The sequence below is a fragment of the Moschus berezovskii genome, chromosome 14, assembly GCF_049115385.1.
Source record: "Moschus berezovskii isolate FMDL1 chromosome 14, NW_MosBer_1.0, whole genome shotgun sequence".
NCBI lineage: Eukaryota > Metazoa > Chordata > Mammalia > Artiodactyla > Moschidae > Moschus > Moschus berezovskii.
The window spans coordinates 19,827,499-19,845,296 of NC_142473.1; the positions used below are offsets into that span (position 1 = coordinate 19,827,499).

At 40.8% G+C, this 17,798-nt stretch overlaps 1 protein-coding gene and 1 pseudogene across 3 annotated transcripts in view; one reads left to right on the forward strand and one right to left on the reverse strand.

The window, feature by feature from the left end:
• Window positions 1-1,920: 1,920 nt before the first annotated feature.
• C14H11orf97 (chromosome 14 C11orf97 homolog) overlaps window positions 1,921-17,798 on the reverse strand; it is a 32,882-nt gene continuing 17,004 nt past the window's right edge. For 2 of the 3 annotated variants that reach the window (XM_088843441.1, XM_055422940.2), the window contains 2 exons: window positions 15,994-16,119; window positions 1,921-2,773 (listed from right to left, as the gene is read on the reverse strand). In XM_088843441.1, the coding sequence (XP_088699567.1) occupies window positions 2,769-2,773; window positions 15,994-16,119 (131 nt within the window). In that variant the 3' untranslated portion in view covers window positions 1,921-2,768. The remainder of the gene's footprint in view (window positions 2,774-15,993; window positions 16,120-17,798) is intronic. The other variant, XM_088843442.1, reaches the window with a different exon arrangement.
• On the forward strand, window positions 9,093-9,397 carry LOC148775544 (non-histone chromosomal protein HMG-14 pseudogene; annotated as a pseudogene).

Here is a 17,798-nt window from a genome sequence, read left to right on the forward strand (position 1 = left end):
AAGTCACCCTGAAAGCCCAAGTGCAAAGAGGACATCATTTCTAAAATCAGGTGGCTCAGTGGTTAGGAATCTGCCTGCCAATGCAGGGGGCTTAGGAAACGCAGGTTTGATCTCTGGGTGGGGACGATCCTCTTGAGGAGGAAATGGCAACCCACTCCAGTATTCTTGCCTGGAGAATCCCATGGACAGAGGAGTCTGACCAGCTACAGTCCATGGGGTTCCAAAGAGTTGGACATGACTGAGCAACATGTGCAAATAAAAGTCAGTCACCTACAGAGTCCCACCTGGGGTCTGTGAGCTAACAGCAAGGCTTGTATCTGCTCTACAGGTAGAACCAATAGAAACCAAGCTATCTTTCTTAAAGTGAAGCAAGGTTTCGACTTCTGGCATTAACAGCAGCCCTGCTGCTGCCTAGATGGAACTACCAGCTAGCTCCCTTTGGGGCAATGTCATTCCAGGTCCCTTTTGCCTGTGGCCATGTGGAAAGGTATATGAGCCCAGAAATCTTCTCTGAGTATTTCTGTCTGGTGTTGTATCTGTACTTGTGTACCTAATAACCATTTTTCTATTATAGTAGGAAAACAGTTTTCAAAGTTCTTTTCTAATCTTTCCTTACACAACATGTTTATTAATAAGAAATAAAAGGATGCTGCCTATTTTGTCATGAAAGTTCAAATCTATTCAGCCAATATTTACAGAGAATGGTCTAATCATCTGGCATTTATGTCATCTTATGAATTAGGGCAAGTTTTGGGATTTGGGGCAAATTACTTAAATACTCGGTCTTGGCTGTCTTGTCATATGTATATGTGATTTATAACATGAGATTAGCAATGTATTTATTGTTAAATAGGATCTTGCTATTCAAGAAAAGAAGGAAATGGCAATCCACTCCAGTACCCTTGCCTGGAAAATCCCGTGGACGATGGAGTCCATGCGGTCACGAAGAGGTGGACACGACTGAGTGCCTTCACTTTCCTTTCCTTTCCTTTATTCAAAAAAAATAAGACTTGCCCCAATGCCTTGAGCCTAATAAATAATGAATAAAAGGTAGCTGACAAAACAGTGATGCCAGTGATGGTAAGTAGGAATAAAGTCACATTCATGGTTCATTTTCTGAATACTAACCGTAGCAATCTATGTTTTATGCCTTGGAGCATGTTAGTAAAAGTAGTATATATACACACACAGAGATGTTGAAAGGTTGCAGAAAGGTTGATGGTAAGAATCTTGATACGGTTAAGATTTTAGATTTGTAAGAATAGTAAATGCTTTACCCCAACTCCAGGTAGTTTTTGGTGTTATATTTCTTGGGTCATTGAAGATATAATCTCTCCAATTTTAGCCACTGGCTCACAACACTGTTTTTTAAGTATCCAATGATGAGAGAGTCCCATAAACATGGTGGTGGCTGGAACTGGCTTACATGTAGTACCTCTTAATGTGTATTAACTAAGTGGAAATTTTTATATTAAATCTGGGAAAGTTTGGATTTTGACTCAAGAGATTGTTGACTGCTTCATAGTGTAAATATTTTTAAGTAGGGAAGGGACATACCCAGTCAACAAATCTTTGTTGACCTGAGTTGATTTATTTCATTAAATCTGAGAAATGAACTCGAGAACTATAAACTGGAGAAAGTTTTAAGATGAGCTTGAGAGAGGAAGGTGAATGAAAGTTGTGTAATCACAAGACTAGGAAAAAGAACTTTTTTAAATTTGAGGGGAAGGCTGTAAGTAAATTGGGCTTCCCTGGTGGCTCAGCAATAAAGAATCCACCTGCAATGTGGGAGATGCAGGAGACGCTATCTGAAAAACCCAAATATCCAAAATGTAGAGTAATAAAAAAAATTAATACCAACATATACAGATTTGTAATATAATTATTCAGTTATATTTTAATGAATAGGAATGATATATTAAAAAGGGATAACATATATACCATACAGTGTGATTTCAAACATGTGAAATAAAACATGCATAGGAAAAAAGAATAAAACTATATCAGCCTGTTATCAGTGGTTATTTCTAGAAATGAAATACAGATGGGTTTTTTACTTTTTTTTCCAGTTTTTCTATATGGTATATATATTACTTTTGACAATTGTGGGGGAAAGGGAAGGTTAGGGTTGTTGTTTTTTTTTTTTCTCCTTTTTAAGTTCTTTTTAACCCAGTGATATTATATTGAGTATTTGTAAAACCTCTCACTCCCACTCCTGTGTTCAAGATCACTTCATAAATTTCCCATTTCCTTATTTTTTAGTGGACAAATTCTAGAGAAGTGATGAGCTCTACCAAGTCTAGCATTAAAATTGTTGTCTCTGAGTCAGAGGCTTTTCATCTTTGCCATTCATTTACTAACATTTACCTACACCTGGATGTTCTTTTTAATGGATGATCATAATTATACTACAGTGAAAGTTTAATTTATAATGTTTACCTTGAGGACTCAATAAAATGCCTTTGTTTCTTATCATATTTGGCATGTTTAATAAAATAAGCTGAATTAGACATCCAATGTATTCCAACTGTGACAACTAAAAATAAATATAATATTTTTCTTCATTGTTTTCAGGTGCTTGGCAAACTTTACCAATAGTCTTTCATTGCCTTGGATTAATTTACAGATAGGAACTAATACCGATAATAGGAATTACAGGCTAATATATGCTTTTTGTACACATCTAAACTGTTAAACAAGCTTGGGTTTCTTCTGTTTTTCAGACACCAGGAGAAAGAAGTTTCTTCTCAATGGAAAAGTTGTTCATCTTATCCTAGAGTAAAGAAATAAGTGGACAAATAAGCAAGCTGATCCTTTGGGGGAAATGTTCTTTAGTCCCAACCCCATTTTAATCTAAAATTGATTTAATGTTCTCAACAGTGTTTCATTGGGCAGAGCAGCATGTAAAAGCATGGAAATCACCCAAGAGGTTCAAGAAACTGGAGAAACCTCAGTCGTCTAGATCCTCCTTACTCAGAGCATAGTGTCTGGACTGGTACCAGCATCATCACCTGGGTGCTGTTTAGAAATGCAAAACCTCAGACCTTATTCTAGACTGACTATATCAGAAACTGCTTTTTAATAACATACCCATGTAATTGACAGGCACATTAAAGCCTGAGAAGAGCTGGGCTAGATAACTTTATTATTATTGTTTTATCCTTCAGTTACATGCCACAGAATACGAAGGAAATGATAAAAGTAAATAACTCAGTCTTATTAGTTTAATGAAAGCAGGAGATACTTCACTGTCTCTAACTAAAGTGGTTTTTAAAAATTTTTTAAATTATAAAAGTATGATAACACATTCACAGAAGATTTGGAAAATATAGAACAAATTTACATATAGTCCCACTATATATTACAATTATTTTATTATTTTATTTTTTATTGGGGAATAATTGCTTTATAATATTGTGTTGATTTCTGCCATACATCAACATGTATCAGTGCTTTTCAGGTCTACTATATCCTTCTATTTTCTGCCTATTCATTCTATTAATTTTTGAGAGTTTGATATTGAAACTCCAACCAAAAACTTCAACTTAAAAAAATAAAGATTTTTTTCGCTGGAGTTTCAATATCAAACTCTCAAAAATTAATAGAATGGACAGACAGAGAAGTAGAAGGCGATAGTAATCCTGAGGAGCACTATGAACCAATTCAACATAACTAAGATTTATACAATTTTCACCCAACAGCAGCATACAAATTCTATTTAAGTTCCCATGGACTATAAATTATAAGACACTGGAACATATCCAGGGACATAAAACAAGGTGCAAAAATTTCATGGTCTAAAGTTATTGAAATTATAGAGTCTGTTCTCTTATCACTGAGGTATTATGTTAGAAATCAATATCAAAAGATATTTGAAAATAACCCACATATTTTCAAGTGCAATGTGACATTTTCCAAGAGAGACATTTGACTTAGTCACTGAAAGCCTCAATAAGTTAAAAGACTAAAAAAAACACAGATTGTAGAGAAGAAAGCACTTAAATGAGAAATTGATATCAAAGAGTTTTTAAAATCCCATATATTTGGAAATTAAATGTCCACTTTTACATGATGGGTGTATTGAAGAAGCCATAACAAGAAAAATTAGAAAATAATTGTAAGAGTAATAAAAATGAAAATAATTTATCAGAATTTGTTGTATGCAGCTGAAGTTGCTCAATGCAACTAAATACAATGTGGAATCTTGAATAGGTATGAAAACGCATAAAATTTTGTGAAATTTGAACAAAGCTGTACTTTAGTTAATAATACTGTATCACATGTTAATTTCCTGTTTTTCTTTTCTTTATTTTTACAGCTTAGTATTTCTTTGTATCCTCAGAATTGGATTAAAGTTTCAAGCCTCAAAATTCTTTTAAAAAAATTATAAAGATAGTAAGCTGTCTAGACTTTTTGCTGTAATACTAGATGCCAGAATAAATGGGACGATATCAAAGTTTTGAGTGAACATAAATTAGAAATCTAACATTCAATTCATACTTAGTCAAAGAAGTGGAACCAAAATGTCATACAATTTTTGGCTAAGCAAAAATTCATAAGTTTCCTAAACTATAAATATTATGTCAGATCTGAAGGTGGCTGGCAGTGAGAGGCAGCAGGATCATTCTTGAACTGGCTTTTCTGGGTCTGGCATCTGAGAATTTCTGACAGAGTAAAGGTACTCCTTTCTGCTACTCTGCTTGAGATCTCTTAGGGGCAGGTCTCCGTATCTGGGAATTGGAGATACAGAAACTGAGCTTTGGGGCAGGGAACTGCTCACTTAGCAGCAGAGACGGGTTGGGCCAAGTGCTTAGGGTAGTGCCTTACACAAATTCTGGGTCAAGTTGGTGGAGTAGGACGATCCCGGGCTCACCTCCTCCCAGGGACACACCAAAACTACAACCTCGTAAAGAACAACTGTTTCTCAGGACTGACCTGAAGACTAGCACAACAGACTTTCTACAACTAAGGGAAAAGGCCACGATGAGAAAGGCAGGAGGTGCAGAGTCCTGGTCTGTGAGAACCAAACCTTGGTTTTACTCCTGCGAGGCAACCCACAACCCCAAGAGACATCACAACCACAGAGGTAGCCCCTGAGGAGCCAGGGAGCCAAGTGCCACATCATGCTCCCCAGCACCGGGGCCTGCACTGGGAAGTTGAGTCCCCAAAAGAGTTGGTTCTGAAAACCAGCAAGGATTAAATCTGGGGGAGTGGGGGTGGGGGGACGAGGATTGGGGGTGCCCTGGGAAAGGGCAGAGACTTCACTCTTAAAGGACTCCTCGCAGAAACTCACTCACTCCAAACCCAGCACAGAGGCAGCAGCTTGAAAAGCTCCTGAGCCATACAAGACAGGGAGTCCTTGACTCATTTCGGGGCCCAGAGTGGGAGGCGTCTGTCACGGTCTTTGTAGACTGGGACCTGGGGACTGGAGTCGACAAGAAGAGGGAGGCAGGGGAGCCAAGTCCCAAGTGAAACAAGGGTGCTTTATTTGCAGAAACGCATGTTTATATATCTTCATACAAGGCAGCTTTAGGCAGTAAAAAAAAACTGAGCAAAAACAAAGCCAAGCAAATAACAATCTTCAAAGGGCCAGGAAGCATTCCACATCCTGAGTAAGAGGGGCATAACTGAATAGATTACATTTAAGTAAGGTCACTGAAGGGAGTCACTGAAAGGAATCCAAGCAGGTGCCCCTTCTCATGATCTCGGTCCTGAGAACTGCGTGCAGCTCTGCTCATTCCTGTTTTCCAGGAAATGATAAGGAATAGAGAATCCTTGAGAAAAAGCACACAAAAGAAAAGAATAACATATTGGATCCCTTAAGCTGAACGTCCCCTGACAGGGATCCAGTGGAACTTCCTCTGGAGGTGGAAGTGCCCGCAGATCATCATTCGTTTTCACTTTCTTCCCAAGTAGCTAGTGAGCACCGTTTCTATCAGTCTCCATCAGCCTAACTAACACTACCTGCTCTGGCCCTGCTTTCTCCTGAGAACTCAAGAGGCCAGGCCTACACACCAGCACCCCCTCCCTACAGTGGTCATAGCCAGGTCTGTGGACGTTTGGACCAAGGACCAACTCCACCTACTAGGGTGTCTGCCGCAGTCACAGGGAAGCCTGCCTGGTGACCAACCTCACCCACCAGCACACCCACAACAACTGCTGTCCACCCATCACAGGAGGGCACATGCAGCCTACACAGGGGATACCCCTGGGGCACCTGGATGTATTGACCAGGGGAGATTGTACCGCTGGGCCCTATAGGACATCTCCTACATAAGGCCACCCTTTTAAGACTGGGTGATGAAGCTGATATATGCAGAAACAGAGTTCAGGAGTCAGTCAGATCAGCAGTATCCGACACTTTGCAACACCATGGACTGCAGCACACCAGGCTTCCTTGTCCATCACCAGCTCCTGGAGCTTGTTCAAACTCATGTCCATCGAATTGGTGATACCATCCAACTATCTCATCCTCTGTCATCCCCTTCACCTCCCACCGTCAATCTTTCCCAGCATCAGGATCTTTTCCAGTGTGTCAGTTCTTTGCATCAGGTGGCCCAAGAATTGGAGTTTCAACTTCAACATCAATCCTTCCAATGAATATTCAGGACTGATTTCCTTTAGGATGGACTGGTTGGATCTTCTTGCAGTCCAAGGGATTCTCAAGAATCTTCTGCAACACCACAATTTAAAAGCATCATTTCTTCAGTGCCCAGTTTTCTTTTTAGTCCAACTCTCACATCCAGACATGAATACTGGAAAAACCATAGCTTTGACTATATGGACCTCTGTTGGCAAAGTAATGTCTTTGCTTTTTAATATGCTGTTTAGGTTTGTCATAACTTTTCTTCCAAGAAGCAAGTGTCTTTAAATTTAATGGCTACAGTCACCATCTGCAGTGATTTTGGAGCCCCCCAAAATAAGTCTGCCACTGTTTCCATTGTTTCCCCATCTATTTGTCATGAAGTGATGAGACCAGATGTCATGATCTTCATTTTTTGAATATTGAGTTTTAAGCCAGCTTTTTCACTTTCCTCTTTCACTTTCATCAAGAGGCTCTTTAGTTCTTCACTTTCTGCCATAGGGTGGTATCATCTCCGTATCTGAGGTTATTGATATTTCTCCCAGCAATCTTGATTCCAGCTTATACTTCATCCAGTCCAGCATTTTGTATGATGTATTCTGCATATAAGTTAAATAAGCTGGATGACAATATACAACCTTGATGTACTCCTTTCCCAATTTGGAACCAGTCCATTTTTCCATGTCCAGTTAGAAATGGAATTAAGCAAAATGAAAGAACTACAGAGTATCTTTCAAATGGAAGAACAAGATAAAACATCAATTGGTAAAGAATCTGCTTGTAATGCAGAAGACCTGGGTTCGATCCCTGGGTTGGGAAGCTCCCCTGGAGAAGGGAAAGGCTACCCACTCCAGCATTCTGGCCTGGAGAATTCCATGGACTGTCTAGTTCTTGGGGTCACAAAGAGTCGGACACGACTGAGTGACTTTCACTTCAAAGGAAGAGGAGATAAAGTTTATCTGATAAAGAGTTCAAAGTAACAATCATAAGATGCTTATCAGACTCAGTAGAAAACTGGATGAACTAAGGGAGAGAATCAACAAAAGGTTAAAAGAATTGTAAGCCTCTTTCACCAAAAGGCTGGAAGATATAAAAAAAGAAAGTTTTCACAGTTTTGAATTCATTAACTGAAGTAAAAAATACACTAGTAGAAACCAGCAGGAGATCAGAGAATACAAAAATAAAAATACAGTGATCTGGAAGACAAGGATAGTAGAAGTTCAGTTCAGTTCAGTTCAGTCGCTCAGTCGTGTCCGACTCTCTGCGACCCCATGAATCACAGCACGCCAGGCCTCCCTGTCAATCACCAATTCCCGGAGTTCACTCAAATTCATGTCCATCGAGTCGGTGATGCCATCCAGCCAACTCATTCTCTGTTGTCCCCTTCTCCTCCCGCCCCCAATCTCTCCCAGCATCAGAGTCTTTTCCAGTGAGTCAGCTCTTCGCATGAGGTAGCCAAAGTATTGCAGTTTCAGCTTTAGCATCAGTCCTTCCAATGAACACCCAGGATTGATCTCCTTTAGAATGGACTGGTTGGATCTCCTTGCAGTACAAGGGACTCTCAAGAGTCTTCTCCAACACCACAGCATCAATTCTTCGGCAATCAGCCTTCTTCACAATCCAACTCTCACATCCATACATGACCATTGGAAAAACCATAGCGTTGACTAGATGGACCTTTGTTGACAAAGTAATGTCTCTGCTTTTTAATATACTATCTAGGTTGGTCATAACTTTCCTTCCAAGGAGCAAGCGTCTTTTAATTTCATGGCTGCAATCAGCATCCACAGTGATTTTGGAGCCCCCAAAAATAAAATCTGACACTGTTTCCACTGTTTCCCATCTATTTCCCATGAAGTGATGGGACCAGATGCCATGGTCTTTGTTTTCTGAATGTTGAGCTTCAAGCCAACCTTTTCACTCTCCTCTTTCACTTTCATCAAGAGGCTTTTGAGTTCCTCTTCACTTTCTGCCATAAGGGTGGTGTCATCTGCATATCTGAGGTTATTGATATTTCTCCCAGCAATCTTGAGTCCAGCTTGTGCTTCTTCCAACCCAGCGTTCCTCATGATGTGCTCTGCATATAAGTTAAATAAGCAGGGTGACAATATACAACCTTGACATACTCCTTTTTCTATTTGGAACCAGTCTGTTGTTCCATGTCCAGTTCTAACTGTTGCTTCCTGACCTGCATACAGGTTTCTCAAGAGGCAGGTCAGGTGGTCTGGTATTTCATGTCTTTCAGAATTTTCCACAGTTTCTTGTGATCTACACAGTCAAAGGCTTTGGCATAGTCAATGAAGCAGAAATAGATGTTTTTCTGGAAATCTCTTAGTAGAAGTTACTCAACCAGAATAGCAAAAAGGAAAGAGAATAAAACAAAAGAAACAAGAAGAGGGCTCATGAGGGGTCCCAGCTCCTCTGGCAGCAGGAGGAGCAGCAGTGGACAGGCAGCCCGGCTTCTGGATTTCTCTCAGCACCCCCAGTGTGCACCCGCCCCGCCACCATCATGCCTGAGAAGAAGGGCAGCTCTGCATAAAGGACAGCAAAGGAGGACCCCAAAAGGAGATCCGGGAGGCTATCATCTAAACCTGCTCCTCCAAAAGTGGAAACAGAGCCAAAAAAGGCAGTGGGAAAGGATAAATCTTCAGACAAAAAAGTGCAAACAAAATGGAAAAGGGGAGCAAAGGGAAAACAGGCAGAAGTGACCAACCAAAGGCTGGTGGTTTACCTGCATAAAATGGAGAAACTGAAAACGAGGAGAAGAGACCAGACTCGGAGGAAGCAGGAGAGAAAGAAGTGGTGTGCAGTTGACATCACACACCGGGTCCTATCGGTGGTCCCGTCTACCGTCTCGTTCAATCCAGGTGACATTTTTACTAATTAGTTTGTAAATGCGAGTTTTTTTTTAGTAGTTCTAGTAGTATTTTTAAGAAAGAGGGAATCCCACTTCATTCATTTTTAAAGTGTAAGTGCTTTTTTTTTTTAAATTGGAGTATAGTTGATTTACACTGTTGTGTTAGTTTCACGTGTATAGCAAAGTGAATCAGTTATACATATACATATATCCAGTCTTTTCTACATTCTTTTCCTATATAGCTCATTGCTGCTGCTGCTAAGTCACTTCAGTCATGCCCGACTCTGTGTGACCCCATAGACGGAAGCCCACCAGGCTCCCCCATCCCTGGGATTCTCCAGGCAAGAACACTGGAGTGGGTTGCCATTTCCTTCTCCAATGTGTGAAAGTGAAAAGTGAAAGAGAAGTTGCTCAGTCGTGTCCTACCCTTAGCAACCCCACGGATTGCAGCCTACCAGGCTCCTCCATCCATGGGAATTTCAAGGCAAGAGTACTGGAGTGGCTTGCCATTGCCTTCTCCGTATTAATTGCTAGACAATTATTTACATGAAATCTCATGTTGATCTCTTAACAAAAGATCAGAATTAAAACTCTTAGGTAAATACAAAAACTATAGAGAGATTGTTTTCCTTTTTGTTTCTGTAATGTTTATGCTACTTTTTAACTTCCAGTTTTGACTTCCTTGATTATGTGACTTTGCAATAAAAATGTTGTCTTTATTTTTTGACCATTATTAGTGCATGATTGTTACTTAAATCAATTTTGTTGTATAGAAGAATGGAGTGGAGTATTGGAAATTTATTCACTTTTTAGTGTCAAATACACTGGATATATGCCATTGACAGGGCCCAGGACTTTTTTAACACGTTGGACAGGGAGGCCTGGCGTGCTGTGGTTCATGGGGTCGCTAAGAGTCGGACACGACTGAGCGACTGAACTGAACTGAACTGAACTGAAAGGGAATTCTGCTCAGTGGTAAAGAAACTCCTGCCAAGCAGGAGACGTGAGTTCAATCCCTGGCTCAGGAAGATCCCCTGGAGAAGAAAATGGCAACCCACTCCAGTATTCTTGCCTGGAGAATCCCATGGATAGAGGAGCCTGGAGGGCTCTAGTCAGTGGGGCGGCAAAGAGTCAGACATGACTTAGCAACTAAACAGCAGTGAAGGGAATTCAAATACAGATGATGGCCTTGAAAAACAAAGGACTAAATCTTCACAGATCCTTACAGCCCTCCTAAATCTTCCTTCTCCTTTTCATCTGTACTGCTATCCTCTCTCTCAAGATGAATTTGTCAGATAAGTTCTAATCCATCCACAGCTTTCTATATCTTTTTACTTTTAAAGGAATTAATTTGAAATCACTTGTTATTCTCAAATGTGCCCTAATTTTAAAAAATATGTATATTTATACATAACTAGACCATAAGTTGTTAGCATTTAGGAAAACCAGAGGTCTCATTTGGATTTGGAAAATCTATGATTTCAAATTCCTCCTGTTAAAATGGTGGCAATACCTATTGTAGCTACCTCACATCACTCTCTAGGTTAGGATAAAAAGTAGCATGTAGGAACTTCCCTAGTGGTCCATTGATTAAGGCTCTGCTCATTACAGAATATCAAGTAGAGTTCTCTGTACTATACAGTAGGTCCTTATTAGTCATCTATTTTATATAAAGTATGTGTCTTTGTCAACCCCAATATGTTCCCGCCTTCCCCCCGGTAACCATAAGTTTGTTTTCTACATCTGTGACTCTATTTCTGTTTTGTAAATAAGCTTATTTGTACCATTTTTAAAGATTTCACATATAAGTGATATCGTATGGCATTTGTCTTTCTCTGTCTGACATTACTCAGTATGACAATCTCCAGGCCCATCCATGTTGCTGTTGTAAATAATTTGCTGGTTGTTTTCTTTCTTTTTTTTTTTTTTTTGGTACAATCAGAAATAGTGGGATATTGAATATGGGAAATTTTGATTGTGTTAAGTGTCAGCTTAATATTCCAAAGATGGGGTAGCTTTTATATCCTATGATACAAAGAAATAGCAAATGGCAATTTGGAGTCGGTTGTTCATTTAATGTCTTGAACACTTTTTTTTTTGGCTGTGCCACATGGCATGCAGGATCTTAGTTCCCCAAGCAGGGATTGAACCAATGCCCCAGGCATTGGGAGCATAGAGTCTTAGCTACTGGACCACCAGGGAAGTCTCACTGAACACTTTACTTCTCTTCCCATGTTGATTTTGGGTAGAATTGTTTCCTAAAACAAGCCACTCCTTGATCTTGGCTATTCGGGTCAGAATTTTGTATACTCTGTACCATCTTTCTTTGGTCATGGTAGTCCAATTTTCCTAGTAACTTTGTTAATGTGCTGTGAACTCAACAAAAACTTGAAAAACTTGAGAAGGTTTTGTATATAATATCAAATTGTGAATTAGTGGGACTTATGACATAACAGCATATCAACATTTGAAGATATTGGTACTTGTATCCTGTTAAGGAAAATTTGCCTTCACCTTTTCAGCTGGAAAGTCACTGGAAAGAATCACAATTACATGATTTTTTAGATTTTTTGGTATGTTTATTAAGAATTGTGTACAGTCCTGATCCTCAAAACAACCAGTAAAATTTCAATTATGAAAGAAAAGAAAACAAAAGTGAGGATAGTAAAGGGACCACTGAGAGAACATCAAGGGGAGGAACACTCACATAAAGAGGTCCCAGAACAAGAGAGAGAAAGGGACAGAAAACCTATTTGAAGAGATAACAGCTGAAAGCTTCTTTAATCTGGCAAAGAAACCAGACAACCAAGTCCAGGCAGCACTGAGTCCCAAACAAGATGTACCCAAAGAGACCTGCACCAAGACACATAATTAAAACCTCAAACTATCCCACAGGCCTGATGGCCAAAAAAAAAAAAAAACCAACAGAATATAAACAACAGATGTGGGTTTCCTGGTGGTTCAGTGGTGAAGAATCCACCTGCCAGTGCGAGAAACACAGGTTTGATCCCTGGTCCAGGAAGGGATCCCTGATCCCTTAGTTGCCATTAAGCAACTAAGCCTATGGGCCACAACTCCTGAACCCGAGAGCCGCAGCTACTGAAGCCCGTGAGCCCTGGAAACCATGCTCCACAACAAGGGAGGCCACTGCAACGAGAGGCCCGAGCACTGCAACCAGAGAGAGGCCCCTACTCTCCGCAGCTCGAGAAAGCACACACGGCAATGAAGACTTAGCACAGCCAAAAAAAAAGATAAAGGGCTCCCCGTTTTGCTTTTGGGGTTGATAAGATTCTGATTCCTGTTCTAAGCACTGGTTACTCAGATATGCGGGTTTGTGAAAACAAACCTTACAGGTGAGCTGTACACCTACAATATGTGAACTTATTTGTATGTATATTATGCTTCAGTTTTTAGGTCTCTCCTCTAGTGTTTTTCCCCTCCCTAGAGATAGCTTCTGTAACCAGTTTCTTATGTCCTTCCTTAGTTATTTTAAGCATATAAAAGTTTATATTGTTTAAAATATATATATTATACATATTATTTCTATATGTGTGTGTGTAAGTTGCTCAGTTATGTCCAGCTCTTTGAGACCCCATGGACTGTAGCCCACCAGGCTCCTCTGTTCATGCACACATTTGCATCCACTCAGCCAGTCTACGACTTTTGGTTGGTGTATCTAATCCATTTACATTTAAGGTAATTTTTGATATGTACGATCCTAATACCATTAATTGCTTTTGGTTTTTTTTTTTTTTTAGGTCTTTTTCTTCTCCTGTGTTTCCTGCCTAGAGAAGTTCCTTTAGCATTTGTTGTAAAGCTGGTTTGGTGGTGGTGAATTCTCTTAACTTTTGCTTGTCTGGAAAGCTTTTGATTTCCCCATCAAATCTGAACAGGAGTCTTGCTGGGTTGAGTATTCTTGTCTAACCTAAGTGTTTTATAATTTAGAACTACAATTGGTTCTAGAACTAAAAAGGATTCTAATTTTAAATGGTGTGTGTTAAATGTTGGAGGAGTCACACTCCAGTGATCACTACACTATAGACAGTGATTCTTAGCTATCAGTTATCAACCGATTCTTATGGATTCATCAGCTATGATTTGTATAGCAGATAGAAGCATTTGAGATGGCAACTTACAGAGTTGAAAATAAAACATTCAACAATAACAGTTACTGTAACATGATCGCTGTAAGAGCTTGACAGTGGGCTGGGGATAGAGGGCTGAGGGCCGCTAGGAAGGTAGTGTGGATGAATATCAATGAGTGGGAGCTGTGAACAAGTTTCTCCTAAACTGTATGGGTGAAAGTATTGCAATTAAAGTCAAAATCAAACATATGTTTTTTATTATATGCCCTTAATTGATAAGTCAGGGAATCTGTTGCACTTCTCTGTCTTAAGGTGAAGGTAACTTGTTCTTCAAACCAGTCTTATAATATGACCTTTAGAAAATCACCTTTAAAATAAATTGCTTTGTGAGTTTTATTGGAATGTTGGATTTACCCGCTAGAGTTGGGACCTGACTAACTGGGTGGAAAGTTGAAATAAACAGTCCCCACTGGGCAAGTGTCCCAGACTTGGGTTGAACAGCCGTGACTTGAGGACACTCACAGCTTTGTCGACTTTGCATTCAGTTGCCTCTCAGGTTCCTGACCCTGCATTCCTATGGCCCTGGCATTTGAGCCTGTTTAACCACTACTATTCCGCCCTTGTTGTCGGGTGTGTGAATTTCTCCGCCATGGTTTCACAGAGGCTGAAGCATCGTGTTGGAAGTTAGATAGACAAGGGCTTGTAGTTCTGGTCTCACTACCCCCTAGACATAGGAGGTTGGGTAATGCAAAAAGCCTCCAAGCCTCAGTTTTCTCACCTGGAAAATGGAGACTAAAACCCTCATCTTGTGTGACTCTGCAGATTACATATCTATAAAACACCCACTGCCATGCCTGGCACACTGGAAATAGTGGTTACGACTATGTTATTATTATTAAACCCAGGTCTCCATTACTGGTTCCTTTTTGCTACATGAATCCCTTAAGTAACAAGTTCTGTTTACTTTTTCACCCTGTATGTCTGTCTTTGGTGGCTGTATTTTCCTCCTACTGAATCTGTATTCCAGAGGCTGCCTCCCTGGGGGCCCCTTCTTTTGTGGCACTTGGGCTGAGCCCTCACCTGCCTCCAGGCTCACTGGACAGCCCAGCTCCTACGCACTGCTGGCTCACAGAGCTGGTGGTGTCCAGTCACTTCTTCTCATTAGCTGACTGACTTGGGTAAATTATTTAAGGCTTTCTAGGCCTCAGTTTCCTCATCTGTGAGATGAACCGTACCTGCTTCATGTGATTGTTGTGAAGATTTAATAGATAATTACATAAAAAGGGTCTAGAATACAAAGTGCTCCATAGCACTTGCCAGTATGACTCACATTCAGGTAAAGAGTACCCAAGCTTGGTACTTACACACTTCTCTCTTCTCGGCCCAGGATTTCCTCTCAACGTAGAGCAGTTTTCAGGACCTAACTGCATGTCCCTCCACTATCTGGACACTGCTTATGCCCCCATGTGAGAATCCCTGCCTTCTCCACATCCTGCCACAAATATTGCTGGCAGACGCTGGCGGGAGAGTGAGGAATGAGTAATACTTTTTCCCCAAACAAACTGTTTGTGAGGAACAGTGTACTAGGGCCAGCCTGTTGGCCTTCCACCTAAAATAGGGTAGAACTCATGGAACCAAGCAAAGCAGTTACCTTATTCTTTCTGAATTTCCTCATTGCCGCTAGTAAACACAGATCATCCATCTACAAGAAAAGGACAGTGCAAGATTCCTACCCACTAAGTTTGTGGGCTGCAAAGTGTGCCATGGATAGAAAGAGTCAGGGGTGGAACTCAGGAGTGTGAACTTCTATTGTATCCATGGGGCAAACTCGTTGCCTGAACTGTAACTTTTCAAGTTCCACAATGAGGCAATGTATTGGGATGCTAAACTACAAGTAACCTGAGAGAAGCAAGTCAAAAGAAGATTGGATTTTGACTGAGAACTATAAATAAAACACATCACTGGTTTATAAACTGCTCAGCGCTAGTGGTAAAGAACCTGCCTGCCAGTGCAGGAGTCGTAAGACGCAGGTTTGATCCCTGGTTCGGGAAGATCCCCTGGAGGAGGGAATGGCAACTCACTCCAGTATTCTTGCCTGAAGAACCCTTTGGATAGAGGAGCCTGGTGGACTACAGTCCAAGGTGTTGCAAACAATCGGACATAACGGAAGTGACTTAGGAAGCATAGCAGTAGCACCCTCCACACTGGGCTTGGAAATCAAGCGTGAAAGAAAGAAAGTGTTAGTCGCTCAGCATGTACAACTCTTTGTGATCTCATGGACTGTAGCCCGCCAGGCTTCTCTGTCCATGGGATTCTCCAGGCAAGAATACTGGAGTGGGTTGCTATGCCCTTCTCCAGGGGATCTTCCCGACCTAGTGATCGAACCCAGGTCTCCCGCATTGCAGACAGATTCTTTACTGTCTGAGCCACCAGCAAGCAGGGGGAAATCAAGGGTATCAGGGTCTTACTTCTCAGGCCTCCATGCCTCGAATAGTACTTGGCTTGTGGCAGTAAGCTGTTCCTGCTCGGCAGTCCTGGCTTCAAGCCTCCCACAGGGAGGTTCCTTTTAATGCTCCAAATCCCTTCCAGGGCCACTGTCAATATTTTCAAAAACAAGATAATGATTATTAGTTTCTACTGTTTTTAGCACAAAGTGTTTTTAAGCTATTTACGTGGTGATTATTTTTCTCAGATTTGGGTGGAGACTTATTTGACTTAATTACACTACCCAAAGACTTCAGCATTTGTTTAATGTGTAATTCCAGTTCATTTGTTCAATTATTTCCTAAGCAGTTAAACATCTACAGTACTATTAACTTCCCTAAAGAAAGAGATGAAAAGTCAATAAAGAAACCAACAGCAAAACACAGAGAAATTGGGAATACGTAACAGGTAATATCAAAAGCCTCTTGTTGAAAGTGAAAGAGGAGAGTGAAAAGGTTGGCTTGAAGCTCAACATTCAGAAAACAAATATCATGGCATCTGGTCCCATCACTTCATGGGAAATAGATGGAAAAACAGTGGAAACAGTGTCAGACTTTATTTTTTTGGGCTCCAAAATCACTGCAGATGCTGATTGCAGCCATGAAATTAAGGGATGCTTGCTCCTTGGAAGGAAAGTTATGACCAACCTTGATAATATATTGAAGGGCAGAGACATTACTTTGCCAACCAAGGTCCGTCTAGTCAAGGCTATGGTTTTTCCCGTGGTCATGTATGGATGTGAGAGCTGGACTGTGAAGAAAGCTGATCGCTGAAGAATTGATGCTTTTGAACTGTGGTGCTGGAGAAGACTCTTGAGCGTCCCTTGTACCGCCAGGAGATCCAACCAGTCCATTCTAAGGGAGATCAATCCTGGTTGTTCATTGGAAGGACTGATGCTAAAGCTGAAGCTGCAATACTTTGGCCACCTCATGCGACGAGTTGACTCACTGGAAAAGACTGATGCTGGGAAAGGTTGGGGGCGGGAGGAGAAGGGGACGACCGAGAGTGAGATGGCTGGATGGCATCACCAACTCTGTGGACATGAGTTTGAGTGAACTCCGGGATTTGGTGATGGGCAGGGAGGCCTGGCATGCTGTGATTCATGGGGTCGTGGAAAGTCGGACACGACTGAGCGACTGAACTGAACTGAACTGAACAGGTAATATATGGACTTCATTTGGTCAGTCTTATCTGATTCTGATTTAACTTCTAGAAGCACAAATATTTCCAAAGATAACATAACCCAAAGTTACCAGATTAACTCCTCCAATAGATCCTACAGTCTTTTAAACTAGATGCTAGTTAATTTCCCCCTTGAAAGAAACAGTAAACTCACTGGAAAACATCACTGCAAAATATTTGTAACCTGATGTCTATTCATTGCACAAGGCAAGTTATAGTCCTAAATCCTGATACTGTCAATAAGTGTTGGCTTAGTAATGATTTGCACTGGTCTTTTCTCTGTATCTTAAAATCACATATTTAGATTTGGGGAGTCAGTTAACAAGCATTTAGTGAGAATTTACTGTGTAGAAAACTGTGACCCAAGTTAAATAAAGAAGTGAATTCAAGTAAGTGCCATAAGTTGGTTTTCCCATTTCTGAAGCTACAAATGTTAATACCCAATATTCTCCATAGATGTAATGTTGCCCGTGGCGAGCACACTGACATGACCCCTCCTGAAAGGAGTCTATACCATGTAATGACTGGGGGCACAGCCTTTGGGATCCGAGGAGATCTGGGTTTCAGTCCCTTCTCTACCACCTACCAGTTTTATGACTTTGCGCAA